The sequence below is a fragment of the Ambystoma mexicanum genome, chromosome 9 (genome assembly GCF_040938575.1).
Source record: "Ambystoma mexicanum isolate Mex_15411 chromosome 9, UKY_AmexF1_1, whole genome shotgun sequence".
Lineage (NCBI taxonomy): Eukaryota > Metazoa > Chordata > Amphibia > Caudata > Ambystomatidae > Ambystoma > Ambystoma mexicanum.
In genome coordinates, this window is record NC_090931.1 from 547,010,473 (window position 1) to 547,032,514 (window position 22,042).

At 45.2% G+C, this 22,042-nt stretch overlaps 1 protein-coding gene across 4 annotated transcripts in view; it reads right to left on the reverse strand.

Moving 5' to 3' along the window:
* Positions 1–22,042, reverse strand: part of VMP1 (vacuole membrane protein 1) — a 1,390,334-nt gene that overhangs the window by 1,218,498 nt on the left and 149,794 nt on the right. For all 4 annotated transcript variants that reach the window (XM_069615110.1, XM_069615112.1, XM_069615111.1 and 1 more), the window contains one exon: positions 20,967–21,068. In XM_069615110.1, coding sequence (XP_069471211.1) covers positions 20,967–21,042 — 76 coding nt within the window. In that variant the 5' untranslated portion in view covers positions 21,043–21,068. The remainder of the gene's footprint in view (positions 1–20,966; positions 21,069–22,042) is intronic.

A 22,042-nucleotide genomic window follows, 5' to 3' on the forward strand; every position in this document is an offset into this window, starting at 1 on the left:
GCCAGTCACACTCCGGTTAAATCCTGGCGTGTGAATATTTTTAACCCACACTGTGGGCGGTGGCCATGGCCGTTAACTGCCACAGCCCTCACTTTGCTTGGGCCTACCTTGGCTCGGCTAGCTGGGCGTTACCGGTCATGGCTGCCCCCCAGAGTGGGGGTTAAAGCTATATTCATGGTCTTCCAGAAATAAGCCACTAGGATACTACTTCAAAGTTCTGCTCTCCTAGCTTATGTATTGTGGTTATGGTACAGTTTGTCCCCAATGCCAGACTGCTAGATGCCCTAAACAGGGGTCTAATCTCGTTACTCTAGGATTGTATTGCACAAACATCGTCCTGCTATTGGCAGTTTATATCAACAGTGACTTTATGGCGATGGCCGAGAGAAATGCCTTCAGCAGTGGGGGTACCCCTCTCGCCCCCTTAAAACCAGCATACTGATGTGGCAACTCCTCTTAGTTAGACTAAAGTCTTTAAGTGAATAGCTGAGCCATGTGGTTCACCAGATTTTTAGCCGGGACATTGGTCAGGAGAGATTGCTTTGGTAGCTGTGTATCCGAGAGACCTCCCGTTATCTAGTTAGATCCTTTGCGCCACCACTGTACGGAATGTTTCACTTTCATGGAGAGGGGTAGCTTCGTTTGTGACAAGTTGTCTGAACTACTCCTACATCTATGTGGGGGGAAGCAGGCCACCAAGGACTGTGCTGGTGCGGCTGCTACTTATTTGTCTTCCAGAGGATGGTTGAGGAATGCCGGCCCTGCTTGCTCTCCATCTCCCCATCTCTGCAGGTGGTCATAGGTATCCCCTTGAAAGCTACAATTAGAAATCAGCTCTTAGAAAACTACAGTTCCCAGGAATCCTTGCAAAGGGTCCCCACAACACAGAAGATAAAGCAACTGATGGGCAATTTAAACACCACCGAATTCCATGAACCTACTGCACTCACAAACATGGATAGAATAACCACGGCTTACCTAACCGAGCAAGGAAAGTCCACTTACAGTGTACCTTGACAAGCAGATCAGCCGAAATCCAGAGCCGCGCATCTAGAACAGAAGTACAAGATAGCGCTTCACGAACACCTTGCTTGCCCTCATTAAAAGTTAACAGACTATCAAGCATGTAACTAATATCACAGCAACACTACTATTGAGCAGTTAAAGGCTCCCAAGGGAATAACCAACCAATGAAATTTGTGAACCCAAACAGCAATATGGAATAATCTGAGGTATCATTAGGAGCCCAGCCCCAGTCTAGGGACTATAAACGAGGCTGAAAAGGTTCAGAGGAGGAGGGAATGCCAGAGGAGACAGACATGTCTGCTCGTACTCCCTTGACACAAAGGGACACACCTGGAAGTAAAATACAGTGCTATTTAGAGGAGCACAAAAACCTTGGAGGATGATCTAAGAGACGAGGCTGAAAGGGATGTATGCATGTCTTTAATTCTTCTACATTCACTTTGTCACTTTCAGCTCTTCTTACTGTGATGAATCCAGGGAATTTGTCCCCTCTTCTCAAGTGGGAACCACACCTTTGGGACAAGGGAGGTGAGCCCGCTAAGCTTAATACCCCATAGAGACTGGGCAAGTGATAGCCCACAGGGGGCATCTCCCCATTAAAGGACAATGTAGCGCCACAGAGGGATTACATTTATCCTCCATCATGTGAGCAGTCCCATTTGTTGGCTATATGGGCAATGTCCTGCACAATGGTGTTCATGGCCTTCTGGAAACAGCTGGTGTGGTTTCTGACCCTTCAATAATATGATCATAATCACTGGATTATCAATCTCTTTACAGCCTGAAACATAAGAGCCCTAAGAGAGGCACCAGCAGAGAGGGAAAAAATCCTGCGGCACCAAACGCAAGAGGAGACGTCCTCCTGGAAGGCTGGGACAGGAAGCAGTCTGGTGCAGAGGCAGTGATTTGGGGAGTAGCCACGAAGCCTGCAAAATGCTGTTTTCTCTGAGACTGTTCAGAACCAGCGAGACCCGACCGAAGGAGAGAATAAATCCAAACCATGCCAAAAGTGTTTGACCAGCACCCACAGTTCACAGTGTCGACGAACCGTTGCGCAGCAGCTAGAAGTAGCCGAACAAACACTGAAAACCAAGCAAGAACTCCAAAGACATTCCGCGCCAACCAAGTAAACCGCCTCTCCCGAGGAACCCCACTTCGACAAGCACTTTGGCAGTTGTTCCAGGAAATAGGAAGGGCGTGTGGCCTGGAAGAAACCAGAGACCCCTTTGGTTGGGGTTAGAAGCCAGCCATCGTTTCATAGGTTGAGAAGACCTTTCCTGATTGAGTTTATGTTGATCTTTTTGTTAGTGGTGGGTGTAGATCAGGTTTGAACAGAGTACAGTGTGTTATGCTGCGAGACATCCTGACAAACATCTGTTTATAATTTTCTTTAGAAAGAGCAAATAACTCCTTAGAGGTAGAAATAGCAAGGGCCTTATTCTCCTTGGTTCTATAAACTTAGAGTTCTAACGTGATCTATTGGGGGTCATTACAACCCTGGAGGTAGCCATGCTGCTATTTGCGGCACGGCTACTCCAATTCCGGGTACCGGGTCCGCGTTCCTGGAATGGGGAAATACCGGGTCATTCCGACCTTGGAGGGCCCGGTATTTCCCCATTCCAGGAACCCATTCCCATTCGAGCCCCCACAGGGCTCAATGGGAATGGAGAGCATGCTAACAATGGGCCCATTAATGACGGGCCCGTTAGCATGCTGGACCGCTCGCAGGACCCGCTAAGGACGCTTGGTTTTACCAGGCGTCCTTAGCCGGTCCTGCGAGCGGACCTCGTAATGAGGCGGTAGGGGGTTAATGTGGCCGGCTCCTCTACCGGCCTTGTTAACCCCTTACCACCAGGGTCGTAATGACCCTCGATTGTCAGTCTCCTGAGTCTGACGTACCACATTACCTTTACCACTTCGGTCTTGCATGCACTCCTTTACAGGGGAGATACCTACATAACCTTGACCCCAACCTTACATCCAACATTAACCATGTCCATGGCCATCATGACAATGTGAAGATACAGACCAAATAAAAGTAAGAAGTAGTAAATGCAAGAAGAATTAAATGTCTGAAGAAGTGACTAATAGAGTCTAGAAGAGGTTTTCTGGGCAAAGGGGTTGGGGGCCGCTGCATGTGATCCAGGCTTGGAGACCCTGGAAGGAGCAAGTGATCATTGTGCTCGAGTGACGCTTGTCTAGCCTAAAGGGAATTGTGCGACCTATGCCTGGGGCTATCCACCAGCAACGCAAAGGTGATAAAAAGCAAGTACTGACCTGGAGCAAGTTGTCCCAATTTTGGCAGCCTGATAAGGACCCTGTTGGAGGCTGGCGTGGTGGGGGATAAGAAATATCCATCTCTGCCATTGTGAAACCTAAAGAATAACCTAAAGTCCAAGAGGGACTGCTTGTGAAATGGGAGAAGAGACAGAACCAAGCAGGATCTGCTGTAAACCTAAGAAAGTGAAGATCTAAGGGAAAACTACTTTAGGCCATGACAAAGCCACGGTCAGGGCTGAAAACCAGATGCAAATCAGAGTGATAATGAAAGCATAACCGGTTGCTACAAGGCACAGGGGAAGCCTGCAGGAGGGAAGATCTGAAAAGTCTGAAATCCTAGGAGAGGTCTTGGGATACAAGGCGAAAACAGAGGCAGGGGGGAAGCGGGCAGATTGAGTAACTGCTACAAGAACCTTCCTATCAGAGTACTTCTGTTTTCTTACATTCAAATAGGGCTGGACTTTAAGAGTAGATGGAAAAACTTTGCTTTGGACACATTTTGGAATATTCCCTTTATTATCTTAATGTAGCCTAAATTAAGTACTGGAACTCTTCATTGGACAGGCTTTTTTTTTTCTTCAACACATAAATAATTTTAATTATTTTTAAATATAAAACTAAATTTATACCCATAGATTTTCTAGGTTGCAATTAGGTTACAAACCAAGATCAATCTTTTTCAGTATTACCAACTATACTTTTAATAAAATACATATTAGTCCAGCATCTTCTTCCTTCATAATTTCATTCCGTATAGTATATCGATATGTCATTTCACAAAGGTCGACGCTGAAATCTGAAAAGAAGACAATTGAGTAGCAGCTGTTTTGTTGTTTCTAGGGAACTATTTGATCTACATAATGTGCACCAGTATAAAATGACATGAAATGCCACTCCAAGAAACTTTTATCTGCAATACTTGTAATAAATGAAACTTCATTATACATTAATTTTCTTTGAAGGACAAGGAAACTTTTAAAAATATCTTGGCTTACAACCTAGTGTAGGAATATTCTGAATATACTCCCCCAATTTTTTTATTCAACGTAATAAAGTGGAGAAGCCAGAATTGCACGAGATATAATACATTGCTCACCGTAATCGTATTCCTGATGCTTGTATCTGCTTAGATTGACATGCTGTGCATAGGCAGACATCTAGTGGAAGCTGCAGAGTATTACAGTTGTTTTCGAAACTCGAAAAAAGGGACGATGACAGGGCGTGCCAGTTCTACTATCCCCAGTGGGGCGTCCACTGTACCCATGATCCCTCGGGCGTCGAGGTCCCTCAGATTGTTATTTTTCTGACATAAGGTAGCATGAGGAGTAGCACGAGTACAGTTGTATCCAAGCAGACACATCAGGAAGCTCATAAGCATCCATGCTCCTTCTCTCCGAGGGGAGGAAGGGTGGGTGCATGTGAATCTAAGCAGATACAAGCATCAGAAATACGATTACGGTGATAATGTATCCGTTCTGAGGCTTGTGGAATCTGCTTAGATCACATGCTGTGCATAGATTAGCGAGCAGTGTTAGAAGAAGGAGCTGGGATGCGAGAAGGTTCATGGGCGAATAAATGTCTTAGAACCGCTTGTCCAACTTGTGTATCTGTCTTGGAATGAGAGTCAATGCAGTAGTGCTGAGTGAAAGTATGCATTGAGCTCCATGTAGCTGCTTTGCAAATACTGTCTATGGGGACATTTGCAATGAAAGCCAGGGTGGCTCCTGTGCCTCTTGTGGACTGAGCTCTGGCCGTAAAAGGCAGTGTCTTATCCGATAGGGAATAGCACAGTTGGATACATCCGACTATCCACCTAGAGATGGCATTTTTTTAAAAATGAAGTCACCTTCTCTGCCAGGCGCTATGGAGACAAACAATTGATCGTTTTTTCTTAGCGGTCTGGTCTTGTTTACATAGTAGAGGACCGCCCTCATCACATCTAGTGTGTGGAGTTTTACCTTAGCTGAACTGTTGGGTTCCTGGAAGAAAGCCAGTAGCTCAATTGACTGGTTTATGTGAAATTTGGAGATGAATTTAGGGGAGAACCTAGGGTGAGAACGTAAAACCGGCTTGTCTTTGTGTACAACAAAGAAAGGATCCTGCACCGACAATGCTTGTATTTCACTCACTCTTCTTATGGAAGTGATAGCCACTAAGAAGGCGGTTTTGTAAGTAAGGTGTTTTAGACTGGACTTGTGCATCGGCTTGAAGGGGGGGTCCCATGAGTTTAGCGAGTACCACATTGAGATCCCACCCTGGCAGTGGGTTAGAAATAGGAGGGTGTAGTCTCTTTACTCCTTCCATGAATGCCTTGATGAGAGGTACTTTCCACCAGCAAACCTTTTTATGGGAAGTCGTGTAGGCTGATAGAGCCACCAGGTGGTCCTTTAGGGAGTTGAATACTAACCCCGCATCTAGCAAATGAAGCATATAAAAGTTAGAATGTGGGAAGGAGTACATTCTATGGGGTTCATTGTTTGGACTGGCACCAAATTACGAATCTTCTCCATTTGTCAAAGTAACAGTGTCTAGTATTTGGTTTTCTTGATTTTTTCACGATATCCATGCATCTCTGTGGCAAGTTAAACTGTCCGAACTCTAGGACTTCAGGAGCCATGCTGGCAAGTTCATCGAGTGAGGTTGTGGGTGCACTGTTAGTCCCTCGTGCTGAGTGAGTAGATTGTACGGGGAGTTGTGGATACCATGGTTGTCCTGCCCACATTGGAGCAACTAGGATAAGCGTCATAGGTTCCTTGTGGATCTTGTTCACCACCTTCCTCATAAGAGGTGTTGGGGGAAAAGCGTAAGCAAATTTCCCTGACCAGTTCATCCATAGGGTGTTCCCCTTGGAGCCTGGCTGGGGGAACCTGGATGCAAAGTCTGGGCATCGACTGTTTTCGCTTGTAGCGCATAAGTCTCTTGTGGGGAAACCCCATAGAGAGAAGAGGTGTTCTACGACTTCTTCGTGTAGACGCCACTCGTGTTCTTCTGGTAGGGGATCTCTGTTCAACGAGTCTGCTAGAGAGTGGAGTTCCCCTGGAACATGCTGTGACGATCGGAACATTTTCCGTTTGAGTGCCCATTTCCAAATTTGCTGCGCAAGCCTGGACAGATTTGGAGAATGTGTGACCCCCCTGTTTGTTAATATAAAACATTGCTATAGTGCCGTTTGTCAGGACTTGCACGGATTGGTTCTTTAAAAATGGGATTCAAATGCCCAAAGGGCTTTGAATACTGCCAGACGCTCTAGCAGATTGATGTGGTTTTGGGCTGCCGTGCAAGACCACAGACCCTGATCTGTGTGGTGAAGGTAGAGAAACCCCCCCCCCCACCCGAAAGAGAGGCGTCAGTCGTGACAATCGCCTGTACCTCTGGATCGTAGAAGGGTTTACCCTTCAGCAGATTTTCCCTTGTCCACCAGCGAAGATTTTGTACAAGTGTTGGCGAGAACTAGATCGTCCCACTGACCACTTGCACAAGACCATTGTTTCACCAACCACTCATGCATGGGTCGCATGCGCAGGCGAGGAACCAGGTAAATGCAAGATGCCATCAAACCTAGCAAATGAATAGCTTTGCGCACCCTTATCTGGCGGCCGGCCTGAAAATGCGGTATTTGCAGTAACAAGTTTTAGACTCTTTCCTCTGACGGAAAGACCAACCCCTCTTGCGTGTTTAAGACAGCTCCTAGGAACTGTTTGGAAGTGCTTAGCACTAGGCTTGATTTTTATTTGGTTTATGGAGAAGCCCAACTGAAAGAGGAGGTTGATTGTTCTTTGAATGTTTTGTCTGCAAATTAGGGGAGGGAGTGGGGACTCCCCTGCAATGAACCAGTCGTCCAGGTAAGGGTACACTGGGATTGCCTGCCACCACCGCCAGTACCTTTGTGAATACCCTTGGAGCAGAAGCTATTCCGAAGGGCAGCACCTTGAATTGGTAGTGCTGGTTCGCCATCTTGACATGCAAGAATCCTCTGTGCGTTGGGAACATTGAAATATGAAAATAGGCATCTTCCATATCCAGTGTTGCCATGTAATCCCCTTTTTTAGTAGATGGATTACCTCTTGTAGCGTAGTCATGCAGAACTTTTGTGGATTGACATACTTGTTTGCAGGGCATAAATCTAATACTGGGTGCATTGTTAGATCTTTCTTTGGCACAAGGAAGTAAGTTGAATAAATACCCCTGTTTACCTGGTTGGCCGGGACGACTTTGATGGCGTCCTTTATTAGCAGAGTGGCTATCTCCTCGAGGAGAATACGCTAGTGTTCTCTTGAGTGGATCTTCTGTCGTGGAGGGTGGTTGTGGGGTTGTTGGAGGAGCTCTACACAGTATCAGCCTGCTACTGTGGACAGCACCCAACTGTCTGAGCTGATTCCCTCCCATGCGTGGGTGAATCTAGAAATGCGCCCTCCTACTGGAGAGGCATGGGAGGGCACCTAAAGCGGAATGTCACTGCTTCTGAGGTGGAGTACCACCTCGAGAGGAGTTGCCCCGACCACAACCTCTGCACTGTCCTCTAGGATAGCCCTGGGCAGACTGACTATGATTATTACCCCAAGAGGAGCTTTGGTTTTGACTGGAATTTAACCCACACTGAGAACCTTGGCCGCAAAAACACCGTAAATTGCCATTACCCCTTTGGCCGGGTGACTTGGTGAGTTGCCCCAACAATTTTAGAGTGTCATACTCTTCTTTGGCTGTCTTAAGGGCGTCATCGACGGCCTTGCCGAAAAGCACATTGGGTTCATTAGGCATATTATCTGGTCTGAAACCCGATTGCCGCAGCCACGCATGATGTTTGATAACAGTACCCTGAGCAATAAATCTTCCAGCATTGGCCGCCGCGTCAAGGTTGGTCTCAAGTAAACAGCTTGACACTGCCCTCCCTTCTGCGGCCACTTGTGCTAGCTGGGATTTCAGTGTTTCTGGGGCAGACTATAGTAGAGCCGACCCTTATAACTGCCCAAGAGGGTAGCATTGTTTGCAATTCTGGTTTGGTAAGCCGCAGAGAAGGTGACCTTTCCTACCCATGGTGTAAATCTTTTGCTTTCCTTGTCGGGTGGAGCCTCAAGAGGAAGCAAGGGGGGGTTCCCGCTCTTTTCCTAGTAGTAGTTACAACTAACCAGTCTGAGTGGGTCTGAAGGTGTGGACTTAAAAAGCTTTTCTACATGTGGGTTTACAGCCCGTGTGAGGTCAGGGGATTCTAATGACGGTTGTATCCTGCGCTGTATTGACTTGAGTAGAGGAATAAAACTGTGCCATTGTTTTCTTGTCCCCAAGGATCTGTTCCACAAAGTCCTTATCCTCCTGTACATCCTGGGTGTCAATTTGAAAGTGCTCTGCCGCCTTGGCTAGCACCTCATTAAGAAGGGGTTGGTTGTCAATTAGAGAATCAACTATAGGAGGATCCTGATTGATAGGCGAGTCCATGGGGTACATATTGGCCTCTGGGTCAGTCTCTTGATCTTCATCATCCCCATAATAAGGGTCTGCTGCCTCCTCATCGTACTGAGGGTCAGCTGCCTTTACAATAGAGAGGTCATTGTTTTCGGAGTTCGGGTCATAGAGCTCTATGACTGTGCTACGCACTGGAGTTTCTGTACAAGACATTTTAGAAGGGGGTTGAGAAGGCTGAGCAGAGACTTGAGACCCAGAGGGAGCTGTGGTGGTGGTGCGGGGAGTGGGGGGTGTGGATTGGAAGTATGCAAGGTCTTTCTTGTAGAAATTGGCCCTAAGGGACAGTCTCCTCATTATCCTATCTATGTCTTGTGAAGACCATTCTGCTGAATTTGGGTTGGGAAGGAATTCCTGAATCTTCATCTATAGGAGGAATAACCCCAGATTTTTTAGGCCTAGCCTCTACAGGTTTGTCCTCATTAGGGATGTGCCTAATTTCCGTAGACTTCTCTTTCTGAGAAGTGTTTTCCCAATGAGGGGCCTTTGAGGACTTCTTTTTATGTACTGTTGCGCCCCCCCCCGGCGCCCAGAGCCATGTGTATGAGACTTTTTGGGCTGCTTGGGGCCTACTATCTTATTTGACGCCGAGCGACGACTATCGGGAGTGGGAAGGGCCGAAGCTTTGTCTGCGGTCGACTGGCCTTCGGAGAGAGTTTTGTGCGCGACACCCTCGCCGTCTTTCGGCGGTTGGGTCCGCTCGTTTCGCTATCTCGAACGACAACGTCCAGAGGACAGGGACTCAACAGACCTTTCCCTGGGTGTCGTGTGTTGGCGAACACTCGACCCATGTGTCGAGTCTCGACTAGGGGATATGTGTTTAGTGGTGTAGTCCCCACAACATGGCCACCGGCCTGTCCTTCAGGGTCGGGGGCTTGCGCTCGGGTAGCCGGAGCTACCCAGTCGCCCTCACTATCCGAAACGGTGGCGTTGCTGCCATCACTGAAAGCGCCTTCTACCTCCATGACCTCGAGTTACCTGGCGTAGTGGGCCCAGCGTTTCGTGGAGCGGCCCTTTAAAGTCTTCGGTTTGAAGAGCCTGCGCGCGCGACAAGATGTTTCGACGTGGTCTCTTGGGAGACACAAGTTACAGACTAAATGCTCGTCGACCCAAGGGAATTTACGATTGCACTTGGGGCAAAATTTAAATGGGGTCTTGTCCATAACTACAAACTATGGCAGCTGGGCGAAAGTAATGTAGGAAAGGGGACATATACATCCTAAAATGTCCCCCCCCCTCTCTCTCCCTACTGTTTGGGCCGAGGCCCGGGGGCGGCCTTCCAAGGCTGAACGGTCTGTCGCGGTAGACTTTCGACAGGCAGTCTGTCTTCACTGGCGTGATGTTTGATGGTCGGTGAAGTAAAGGATACAAAGAATAAACGATCGATAAATGAAATAAGTCAATGGCTTTACGCCGAAAGAGGAACTCCGCTATACGCATCTTTCTAGAATGGTGGAAAAAAACAGTTTGAGGGACCTTGACGCATGAGGGATCATGGGTTCAGTGGACGTCACATAAGAGATAGTATTACTGGCACGCCCTGTCGATGTCCCTTTTCGAGTTTCGAAAACAACAACTGTAATACTCTGCAGCTTCCACTAGATGTCTGCCTATGAGAGAGATAGATTATATATATATATATATATATATATATATATATATATATATATATATATATATTTGTGAAAGTGTGTTTGTATGTTCGGGATTGGCTCCAGCCCCATAACAGTTGGTGGGCTGAAATTTTGGCTCGAGGTCGGCATATCAGTTTGGAGTGTACTGACGATAGTGAAATCTGACCAACCCCACCCATTCACCCTGCACAGGGTAGGGGCCAGCCCTGTGCTATCAGTATAGGACATTTCGGGAGATTGCAGCTTTTGCGAATTTTCAAAAACAAGGTTATGACACAACAAAACATACACAAGGCTTTAGCAGACCCACACATGCAGGTCAGCTACAGACCCGGGAAACGCTGGGTGGTACCGCTAGTATTAACATAACTCTAGTTGTGTTTTAATATTGTTCCTCAAAATGGAAGGGTAATTACCATCTGAGCAGGGTACATTAACCCTACCTAATAATTCCATACACCTCTTAACGTACTCAGTATTGATAAGGGCATTATTTTCTATAATTCTGTTTCTCTGGGGAAGTAGAGTACAATTTAATATACTTTTAAAGCCCTCATTTTCAACAAAGTGCCAGTAGAGGAACTTGATAGTCCATAAATTTATATGGTTATGCTTTTAAAGCGAAGAAAGGTTGACCTGTATAGTTGTACAAGTGCTTTTAAGGGAGTTTTCAGTCTGTAGCAACTGTAGCGAGCTACCGATATATAAGTGGGCACAAACTGTAGGCTCCATAGGTCTTCTGGAAAAGCTTCACAGAAATAACATGTTTCAATGTGCATGCTAATCGTTTCTTGTGATCTCTCCCAACTAGTGAGCATGCTTCTGAGACTTGCTTTGTGGTTTATGGTGTCTCGAGGAACGAGAAGGACTTGGTTGAGCACTTTATTTTGAAGTCCGAAGCATTGAAAATGTTGGATACTGCTAAGAAAATCCTGTTTTATGTTGCTACTTCTTGTGCATCGCTTGATTTAGGGGAACCCTTATCAAGTAGTGGATTGCCCCCTAGAACTTCTAGGTGTTTATTCAACCACTGCAATGTTAATAAAAGCCATTCTGTTAGCACCCAGCTGTGACTTGTGCATTGCTCAGCCATACCACTTACCAGAAGCCCGTTTTGTGACCATTCTTCCTCCACATATTCTTGCTGCAATTTCTCATGCATTCTAGTTTTTTGAATAATGTAAGAGGTCCCATGGAAAAATAAACATGCAGGGTAACGTGGAACCCAAAAGGCAAATACCAGTCTCGCTGAAGAGTGTGGAACGGCTTACAGGCATTTTTGTTAGATCAGTGTAAGTCTTGCCTCCTAAGTGGCTAATTGTCCGGTTTGTGCCCAGAATAGTGACCAGGTATTGGAGTCTGTGCTGGAACTGGCGATTTATCCAGGTTAGTCTGAAGACAGATGCACGGAAGGGGTATGCTCTGATTTCTCAGAGCGCACATTTCATCAACCAGTCATCTAGATCGAGATAAGCATAATGTTTACTTATTTTTCTTAGATCGCAGCAACTATGACCATACACTTAGTGAAAATGGCTGGAGATGGTGTTAGGCCGTTTAAGATTAATCGGTACTGAAAAGGTTTTTCACCATGAACCACGGAAATTGTAATTTTTATCAGCAACCGGAATGAGAAACTATGCATTCTGAAAATATATCTATGACACAAGATGTGAGGCAAAATCAAAATTCTGAAAATGTCACATTTGTTTGCAACCTTCAAGTCATGGATCGTCTGAAGTGATCGGTCTTATTGAATTTGATGAATTGCTGGGAGCTGATCCCACTCAGTTCTTGTGTGTACTCTAAAATCTGATTGTGTACCATCACAAATAAATATTTAAACCCCATTTATCTACTGTAATATTTGACCATGAGACAAAAGGATTTCAGAGGCGCTGGAATTATGTCTTTGGGATTGGTGCCTGCATATTTATATGATGGACCTCTTCAGTATGAGAGGTATGAGGGACTTCGAGTCTGCTGGCACTGCTGCTGTTGTAGGCAGTGGGAGAGTTGAACACTGCTGGCGAAACACAGGTCTCTGGTGTTGTTAGGATGCTCTTGAATAATCCCCTTTGCTTGGTGGCTGTAGACCCACAGAACACAGCATGGCTGCTTCAGTTTTCAACGTGTTATTTACTCGTCCGCACAGACACCAAGCAAAACCGGTTCAGGGAATGGGACATCTGAGATGGTCTGCTGATCTTTAGCCTGGTCAGCCTTGCTCATGAAGATAAATCCTCTGCAAGGCAATAGCATCGTTTGGAGCTGAAAGCTCTGAAGCATCTTTTGTTGCACTAATGCAGAGCTCTCACGTTTCCTGTGACCATGTGCAGCAAGGCCATCCAGTCAGTTTTTTGCGCTTTGAATTCCGGGACTTTTACTTTTCCTAAACATCAAATGAGTGGGGGCCAGGTGGGATCGAGTACTGCAAGTCAGAAAATTACAAGAAAATACAAAACTGGGTGGCCTGCTGGTGCAGGCCATGGGAATTTCTAGAGATCTGATAATCTGGTCCGAGAAATGCATCCATCCTTCCGGAGTTAAAGGAAATCTGGTCTCATTCCTCAGGGAGAAAATTTGGTGTAGGGTCACACTAAATCACAAATCTCCATCCTGCTGCAGCACATCTTATTACAGGTGTGCAGATATTTGACAGAATCATCCCTTGTCCTACACTAGCTACATTGGTTGCTCTCCAGGCAAGAATACTGTTCAAGACTGCATGTATGCTCTATAAAGTAAATTGCGTACCTAGCACCTAAGCTCCACATATCTGGTGGCACATGCTCCCTGCGCAGTCGTCTCAAATCACAACTAGTCTGCAAAGAGAGGACCTGCAAAAAGTCCTCCTCTTGTCACGCACCCACCCTCTGGAACTCTATCCCAATATCGACTCAGAACCCCACACAATTCTCCAATTTTGCTAATCACTCAAGACAAGGCTTTTACAACAGCACCCAACCATGGACTACTCAAAATGTATGCACAGTACGCAATTCACAGTACTGCACTACTGTTAAAAGATGCCAGCCCCAACGCTGGCTACCCAAAGCATGTACAGCACTATGCTGCGTCCAGGCTTTAAACAGTAAAATAAAATAAAATTAAAATATCAAAGCTATATTGGCCAAAAAGGGATGTAAAACGGGAGCCTCTAGAGGTCAAAGTAGCTGTTAGGTAAGCTCTCCCCCTCCCCAAAACAATAACCGCCTTACTGCCCCTCTCCTGGTATTTCAGCAGACTGATGGAAACACTAGGATTCAAATATTTTCTCCCAGATGACAGCCCAAGAAAAGTTAGAGCACATTTGTGGGTTAACAGTTTCAGTTGAAATTGCAAGACTTGCAGACTAGAGGCCAGCTATGGGCCACATGGAGTGTAGATGAAGGGCTAACGGAGGCTTAAGAGCAATATGTATGCTTGGGGGTTCAGAGGTGACAAACTCATTACTCTTGACAGAATGTTAAGGGCATTAATGGAATCAAAGCAGAAAGTAGTATGGTCATATCTGAACAGGAGGACACTGACAATTTGTATTATGCAGGAAACACATTTAAATGATGCAGGGCATAAGAAACTGACTGGTAAGTGGAAGGGGCAACACTTCTTTTCACCATTCACTACGACTGCAAAAGAGGCATTGATATGAACAAATACCACTATGCCCATGATGGTACATGTAAAATGAAAACAGTAGGGTAATCTGTGTGGTGGGGATGTTACATGGGAGAGTGACTTTGTTGCTCTGCACATATGCCCCAAATGTAGACAGGTTCTCTGGGGAAAGTGCCCATCATGCTTTTCTTGACTATGACGATACTTGGACTGTGTGGCAAATCAGAATCAGGACTGCAGCACAACCGCTTTGTTCCAAGTATTTTATTTTTAACAGTTCACCTAATTTTTCCCTAGATCTACAAGATCTAGCCCTATTCTATAGAAAAGTCCACAGAGTGCTCAACAGGATGTTAATAGAATATAGTCCTGTGTACATAATCCTACTCTTACCCAACCACTTTCCCCATCTTCCAAAAGAAACGAAGAAAGACTTAATAAAACTATAATTTATTGTTTAAAGATGTAAAGGCAGGTGCTGTGTTACCACTCTTTAGCTTCTCCTCCTAACGCACGTTTTCATGACTTCATCAATCCTCAGGGAGGCTGAAGATTGAAGGAGAAGAAGCTAAAGACTGGTAACAGAGCGCCTGCCTTCACATCTTTAAACATTGTTCCAGGAGTCCCGGGCTCACAAGGCAGTGCAGCAGGGCCATCATGCCTTACATTGGAGAGCCACAACCATGGCTTTCCTCCCCCCATCAAGGGGAAGATTTGTGCTATGGAGGGAGTTGTTTCCAGTCACCTGCCAGCTAAATCAAGTGCGAACATTACAAGTACCAGAATCCTCAGAGCTAATTAACTTGCCACACCTGAAACAGAAATGCAGACCCTGCCTGAAAAAACAAAGAAACTCAGCCTCCCTGAAGATTGATGAAGTCATGAAAACGTGCGTTAGGAGGAGAAGCTAAAGACTGGCAACAGGGTGCCTGCCTTCACATCTTTAAACTTAATAAAACTATTACCCTGGAAGGGGTGGCTGCTAGCTTCTATCCCACAACGCAGTCCCTTTTTAGTAAAGGCCTTTGCCCACAGTTTAAGTGTAGCAGTTCTTTAGTAAGGCTATCTTAGTGTTCCAGCCCAGGCATCTCTCAGTTTTGTGACTAAGTCCCAAGCCTGGACCTTCGTCTAGGGACCATGAGAGCCCGGAGACTCAGGGGACTGGGTGCTTAGACAAACAAGTAATGCAAAACAAAAATACATTTCCCACAATGCCCCCCAAAAACAAACAAGACTTAGACCGGATCCAGGAAGCAGAATTAGGGGCTGGGGAGCGTAAACCTGGCAAAATACCCAGTCATATCACTTAAGACATGTAAGGCACAGAAAAATTGTCAAAGGGCCCAAATATCGAAACTATTCAGGCAAACTACCCTACAAATTGACTACAGCAACAATGCCCTTCTCTCCCAACCAGATAAAACGGAATGGTTCAGGGAAATTATATTATTCCTTCAAGAACAGGGATACCATAGTAAAACCCTTCAAGGACAGGAAGACTGAGAGAACCCTAAAACCCTTAGTGTCCCCCCTAACACACTTGCCTTCCCAATAGTACAATAGATGTGGAAATTGTGAACAAAGTAATTGTGGGTACTTCGCAAAATAAGTGGACATTAGCTCTCTAATCATGTAATTCTGTGCACAAAACGATAGAATGCTTGCCTTGCAGTAAAACACCCCTTGCTTCTCACGTAGGCATTTATTCTGGGAGCAAGCTCCATGATTGGAAATAACCCAGATAGCCGCTGTACCAACAGTAGCCTAGGACCCTGACTTTGTGTACGCGTTTAGCTTGTGATTTAATGCCCGTCATGATGAAATGTAACACTGATTGTATAAAAGTTGTTTGTTTACAAAATGCCCTCAGAAGTAGGGATGAAGCCTTTGCTCTCGTTCTGTCTCAGCTTAAGCGCATTCTGAATGAATAAACCTATGACTGCCATACTAGAGCTGTGCTGGTATCTCCTTTGTGTTGTGTCCACAAGCGGGCATTATGAATGGATAATTTCCGACAAAATGGCACCACAGATGGGACCTAGTCTCGGATAGGATCCAGCTGGACAGTAAGCCATGGTCGGGGAACATGCAGTGTACGGCGAAGGACAAGGGGCGAACTTCACAAGGTAGACCGAGGTTTCCTGCAGCCACGTCTTTCACCCGCCTGCAGATTTCCTTGGCACACTGATCCTCTGTGACCGAGGTCCCCGCTTGTTGGACAGTGGGAAGCTGGCACAGACAACAGGATTGGGAGAGACCGTTCTGGATGCAGTATGTGTATGATGCGATGAGGAGTATGCCACGATGTATTATGGATGAATCATGAAATGAGTGTGAAATGTTTTCTATGGGAGCATAGCCTTAAATGAGCCATAGAGAAATACACCTTGCGTACACAAGTTGAAACAATGGGCAGTTAATGCACTAAAATGATGTGTTTTGGGCTGAAATGTTGTAAGGCTCGTTCCCGTGCTCTGGAGCAGCATGTTCCACTTCCCTGGAAGGTACGTTGGGGTGGGAACTGATAAAAGGCTTGGGCTTGTGTTATTTTTGCGACAATAGCATAAATACACTGCCACCAACTCCGAGTTGTAGTTTCCTGTACATGGATCCTTTGAGTTGAAGAAAATAGAATATCTGAGAGAAGTATTAGATTCCAAAAGGTGACAAAGAAATTAGGCCATTACAGTGAGAAACTTATAAGATATGGGAAGATCATGCTAGACAAAAATCTATGAGAGAAGCACAGATTAAAAAACATAAATAGGATCATAAAGAGATGAAAAAGGATTGGGAAGAGGGAGACTGGCGATATGGGAATTAAGGGTGTGTATGTAGCCAAGGCTTGCCACTCAGCCCCGACACCTGACCTTAGAGGATGAGACAAACCCGTTGTTAGAATGTTTAACCTCCCACACACCCCTATCAGGTACCCTGTTATTAGGTGCTCTCCTCTCCACCTCGTGCAGACAGGATTACATCCCAGGACACGGAAACTGCAGAAAGGTTGGCATGGATCAAAAAAGGGATAGAAGGAATAGACAAACAAGAGTATTCATACCCCAGCAACGAGATACGCTTATATTCGCAGTAGTGCTAAAACTAACTAGGCAAATGTGGCTGATACATAAACAGGTGAATGAGGAGGACGAAGTGTACCCCCTCCCGGCGATTACAAGGACATAGAGCAAGCAATCTAGGCGTAGAAGCTTGATTCAGGCTTCTGTCCTAATGTGTCCAAATTCCTATTTTGGATAATAAATGCCCCAACAAAGTCCATGGTATTTTAAGCGTTTCCCATGAGAGAAATGCCTGGGTTTGATACGGATAAACCCACACACTAGGTCCACGTGCCCTGGAGCACAATGGAGTTACTATCTTTTACTAAAGATTACCCAGATATCAGGCAAAGTCCTGAGCAGTGGTATACCCAGACTGACAGAGTCTTAAAGACCGGTTTGCTAACGCTTGGTGATATAGATCAACTGTTCTCATGTACACTACCAGCAGACATATAGCGCCAGTGCCGAATGCAAGACAGTTTAAATCCAGTCATAAAGTGGGACAAGCTGACCTTGGCAGCATCTTTGGGTGGAGAATCATGCTTCCAATACCACCAAAAGGTGTTGCCGCCGTTTAGACAGTACCAACCCCGCATTATGAACTTCAATAGGTTTGTGCTTCTTTTTTCAGTAACCTTAGACCAAGTAAACATATTCTGTGAGGAACCATCAATTTTGCATCAGAAATTCTTGTGAGTTCTGCCAACAAACCCCAACACAGATTGCTATAGCGATTCCTTTGCTTAAACCACCTCTGCTAAACTACCTATGAAGTCTGCTGAAAAGTGGAGCCATAACATCAAAAAATACCACAGATTACTAATTTGTATGCATGAATCGAAGTTCCTCTTTAAACAACGTTCTGCTAAAGGCCACCTTTATGCTTATGTAATGATTTTAGGTTCTTGGTGGACAGGATGGTGGAGGAAGGGAGCAAGAGAGAAGATGTGAAGTGGTGCTCATGCGGTTACGAATGTGCATGCTATTTAGTATTAATGGAAAAAACGGACCCACCCACCCGTCTCCGCAATCATTTATGACCCAATAGGGCTAAGTAGAAATTTCGAGCTTTGACCTATAAGCCTACCAATATCCGGTGGGCCTTGAGGGACCGGGACGCTCCCCAAGAGGGAAGCATAGCCGAATCGGACACAGAAAGTACAAACTAACGGGAAGCAACCCCAAACTAAGGGGCATGGGGGAAGGTGGTTGGGGGATTGGAGGGGATTATTGGATGATCGTCATGTCTTGATTTATGATGTACCGTTGTTATAAAATAAACATTTATAAAATAGGGCTAAGTAGCCTATCCAAGGACTGAGCTGACTTATTGCTAAAGGCAGAGTGGTGCTTAAGTCCACGATAGCCTGAGGCATCTTCACGACTGTCCATGCTGTTAAACATAGCTATCCTGCACTTGGTATCAATTCCACTCTTTATGGGGGTATGGCAACATGCCGAAAACATGTTGCAAAAAGACAGTTGATCTGCCCTCATGCCAGAACCAGGTATTAAAAGAATTCAGCTTCCTAAAGTTTTATGCAGTGAAAAGTTAGGCAAACATTGTATTCTGAAGTGAACAAGGTGTATATCACGGATGACCTCTGATGAATCTGGACAATTCGGCCCTTATCCCCAGAGGGGAGCCCGCTACGCAGGACCCTTGCTAGGCAGCTGGGCAAGTGGGTCCTTACTGGGGAAAAAGACGTCCCTCTTGGAGACAAGGACCCTTTCTGCATATATGCGTGTCAGAAAAACTGTTGCATTCCTGGTTACAAATATAATGCACAGAGATCCTTCCTTACCTCTTTTGAATTCAGGTAATGGTGAACCTCAACCGAGGGCCATGATCAAGGAAGACAGACATAATTTCAATGATTTTAATGGCATATACAAGAGGAGCATGAATTGTAACTGGAGGAGGAACTCCTCTGCTGAGAGGAGAAGTGAGCCCCTGCAGAACCACCGCCCTGGAGGGGCGGAGCAACGGTAAACCACAAAGCTAGCGTGACATGCCAAGCAAGAAACCGGCTAACTGGAGGCTGGAAGGCAGGTACCTTGACCGAGCAATCTGCTCCGGTCAAGGAGAAGGCGAGGACGGAAAGCCAACAGTCTTAGTCGGTGGCGTGACCACTGAATAGCAGTGGTGGGCCTGGCACCAAGCAACCAAAGCTGATAACAGAGGTCCTGAGCTGCTGCCGTGAGGGGTATGGACAGGGAAATAGATGCAGATGTGTGGAGGCGAAAAAGACATACGACTGCAAGTTTTCAGAAGGTGTGAAACCGATGCAGGAACGAAAGGCAAGGTGAATGCAACAGGCACCCGGCCCCGCTGATTCCGAAAAGAGGATATGAACACCAACGCTAGGCTAGAATAGCTGCCAAAACTATGAGAAGTGAAGAAAACAAATCTGGCACACTGCCCCAATAAATAAGAGTGGAAATGATACAGACCCTATGTATCCAAGCTGAAACAACCAATAACAGGATCTAGGCAGCACAGGTACAGGGCCTATGTGGAAACAGTATGTTGGGAAGCTGAATACTCTGTAACCCTGACCGCAAAGTGCATCGAATTATGTTAGGCTGTATTCCTCATTTGCGCAGGAGCCCCAAGCCAAGTTTGTACTGAGAAGTACTCGTCTTTGGGATCTCCCAACGCCACAAATGAGGGAAAGGAAGAAGTGTAATTTCAAGGGATCCTGGAAGGATTGGAACATTTTACAAATCAGAAACGGTTTCCTTATCAAAGGAAGAGGGAAACCCAGACTGATTAAATGTGTTCATTTTCCAAAAGGATTTGATACTAAAGCTGTGAAGACAATCTGCAAGAACTGTTAGACTGAGAACAAGTGGAATAGAAGTGGGCCAGCCATAAGTCGATACGGAGGCTCTTGTACAATCCTCCCTTTTCTTTTAGTGAAGGCATTTTTCTAAGTGGTAGGGCCAGTTAGGTACTTGGGATTCAGACAGAAGACATTTTGTTTGGACTCGACGTACACACTTCATTTTACTTTTGTCACAGAGAACTTCCCTCATACCAATAGGGCAGGTTTTCTTTTAATTTAAATAAAAAACTCTTATTGAACAAGTCAGTAAGTTGTCCTACTTTTTCTGGTTCAGCACACCTCACTTACAAAAAAAGATAGCATTTTATAACAAATCAGCCAAGCAATCATTTGGGAAGTTTTCTTAGCATTATGTGTGCTTAGCGAGAGGGTAGTGTTGCATGCTTCTTCAGGTTAAAAGGCTGAGAATGAGAACACTTTGTCCTCCAAATGCCTTCAAAGAGTGTCCATGCACTGTTTTATAGTTGCAAGAGACCATTCCAATGCAACTAATGTGACTTAAACAAAGCCTGTTTCTTGCATGGCTTTAATTAGTCAAATGACAGCCAGATTAATTTGAATATTGTAGGACAAACCTCCAAGTAACACCCATCCTGTGGGGCCTATGCAGTTCTTCATTGAAGCATAAATACATTTTAGAAAAACACACTTATATGTTGACCGTGGACTGAATTTCAACCACTAACTGCGCAAGAAGATTGCAATTTAACAACTACAATGCACAGACCTGTTGGGGAGAACAGACCAATGTCATAATCCTGACGTTAACTCACAGCTAAAGATGGAGGTCCTGCAGTCTCGTACAAGGACATCCCTTCCAGAACGTACTCTGCCTGGCTGTCTGGTGCTATATACCGACTCATTAGAAAGCCTCAATACTTGCCTTCTGAATCCAGCACCTTGTGCCGAGACATGGCCAACTGTCCTGTCTGATGTGGTTATTTTCAGCAGTTACCCCCTCAAGCTAGACGTATTTGTGTGACAGGAATAAGCAACTACAAAGATACATAACTGGTATTGCAGTATTATGGCCTCACCTGTGACGTTGCCATTGTGCTGCTCCCGGTTCAGTAACAAGTGTCTCTGCTCACATTCTCTTCCATCCTCTGCCATTTCATATATTGGTTTTCTTTGAGGATCTAAAAACGAGATTTATTGAACAAAATTAGCAAGCAGCGCCAACATTTTGCAAGTGTTAGTAGAAGTGTTATGAAAAAACATCAGATTCACTGTGCACTTTTGTTAATACAGTGTACAAGTCACAATGCAAATTATCACTAATAATGGGCTACTGTTTAGGTTCTCTCTGGACAACTGTGGGGCAGGTGTGACAAAACAGAGGTGCTTAAGAGGTTATTGGTGTGGGTAGTTATTTACAACTAACCTGTAGTACCGCCCTCCACCAATATCAGCTAGGTTTGTCTGATCATAGGCTCCAAGCATATGGTCTGTCACAAAGTATTTCATTATATGCTCGTCAAAGCAGCAATTTCTTTATCAGAAGAAAACGCATCACCACAACACATTCTGGGAATTGCTTTGTCCTTAAAGAGGGTTTTTGGAGTAGTAATTGCATGTTTTATTGTGTAAAGAAATTATCAGTGCAACAATTGCTGGTGGAGTAAAAGGCAGGCTGAGATGTAGGATGCTTCCCACTGCAGTTTGATGTTTGCAATCTCCTTCACCATATAACTCCAATCTGTGTATGCCAGAGTAACGTGTGGCCTTTTTGGTTTTGAATCTGCACAGTGGTATTTAGGATCAGTGCTGGCTCACAGATTAGGCATTTTTTTTATATTTTGAGTAGAGAAGGTATTTCAAACCAAAATGCTACAAAGTAATATGATACAAATGTATTCTAGAAGATTGCGTGTATTATATATACACCATTTGGATGAAGCAGATGAGTGGTAGTTCAACAAACTTAGACATACAATAACATAACTAGACTGGCATGCAAATTGATATTTCTTCTCCAGGATGACAGAGCTAAAATGTGATTACAAACCTAGAAGAGGTAGTGTTGCTTGAGAGAGTTTGAAACAAATCATTGTGATGGGGCACGTTGCAGAAACCAGACTGGTGAGGGCTAAGGTTCCATGTATCAAGGATT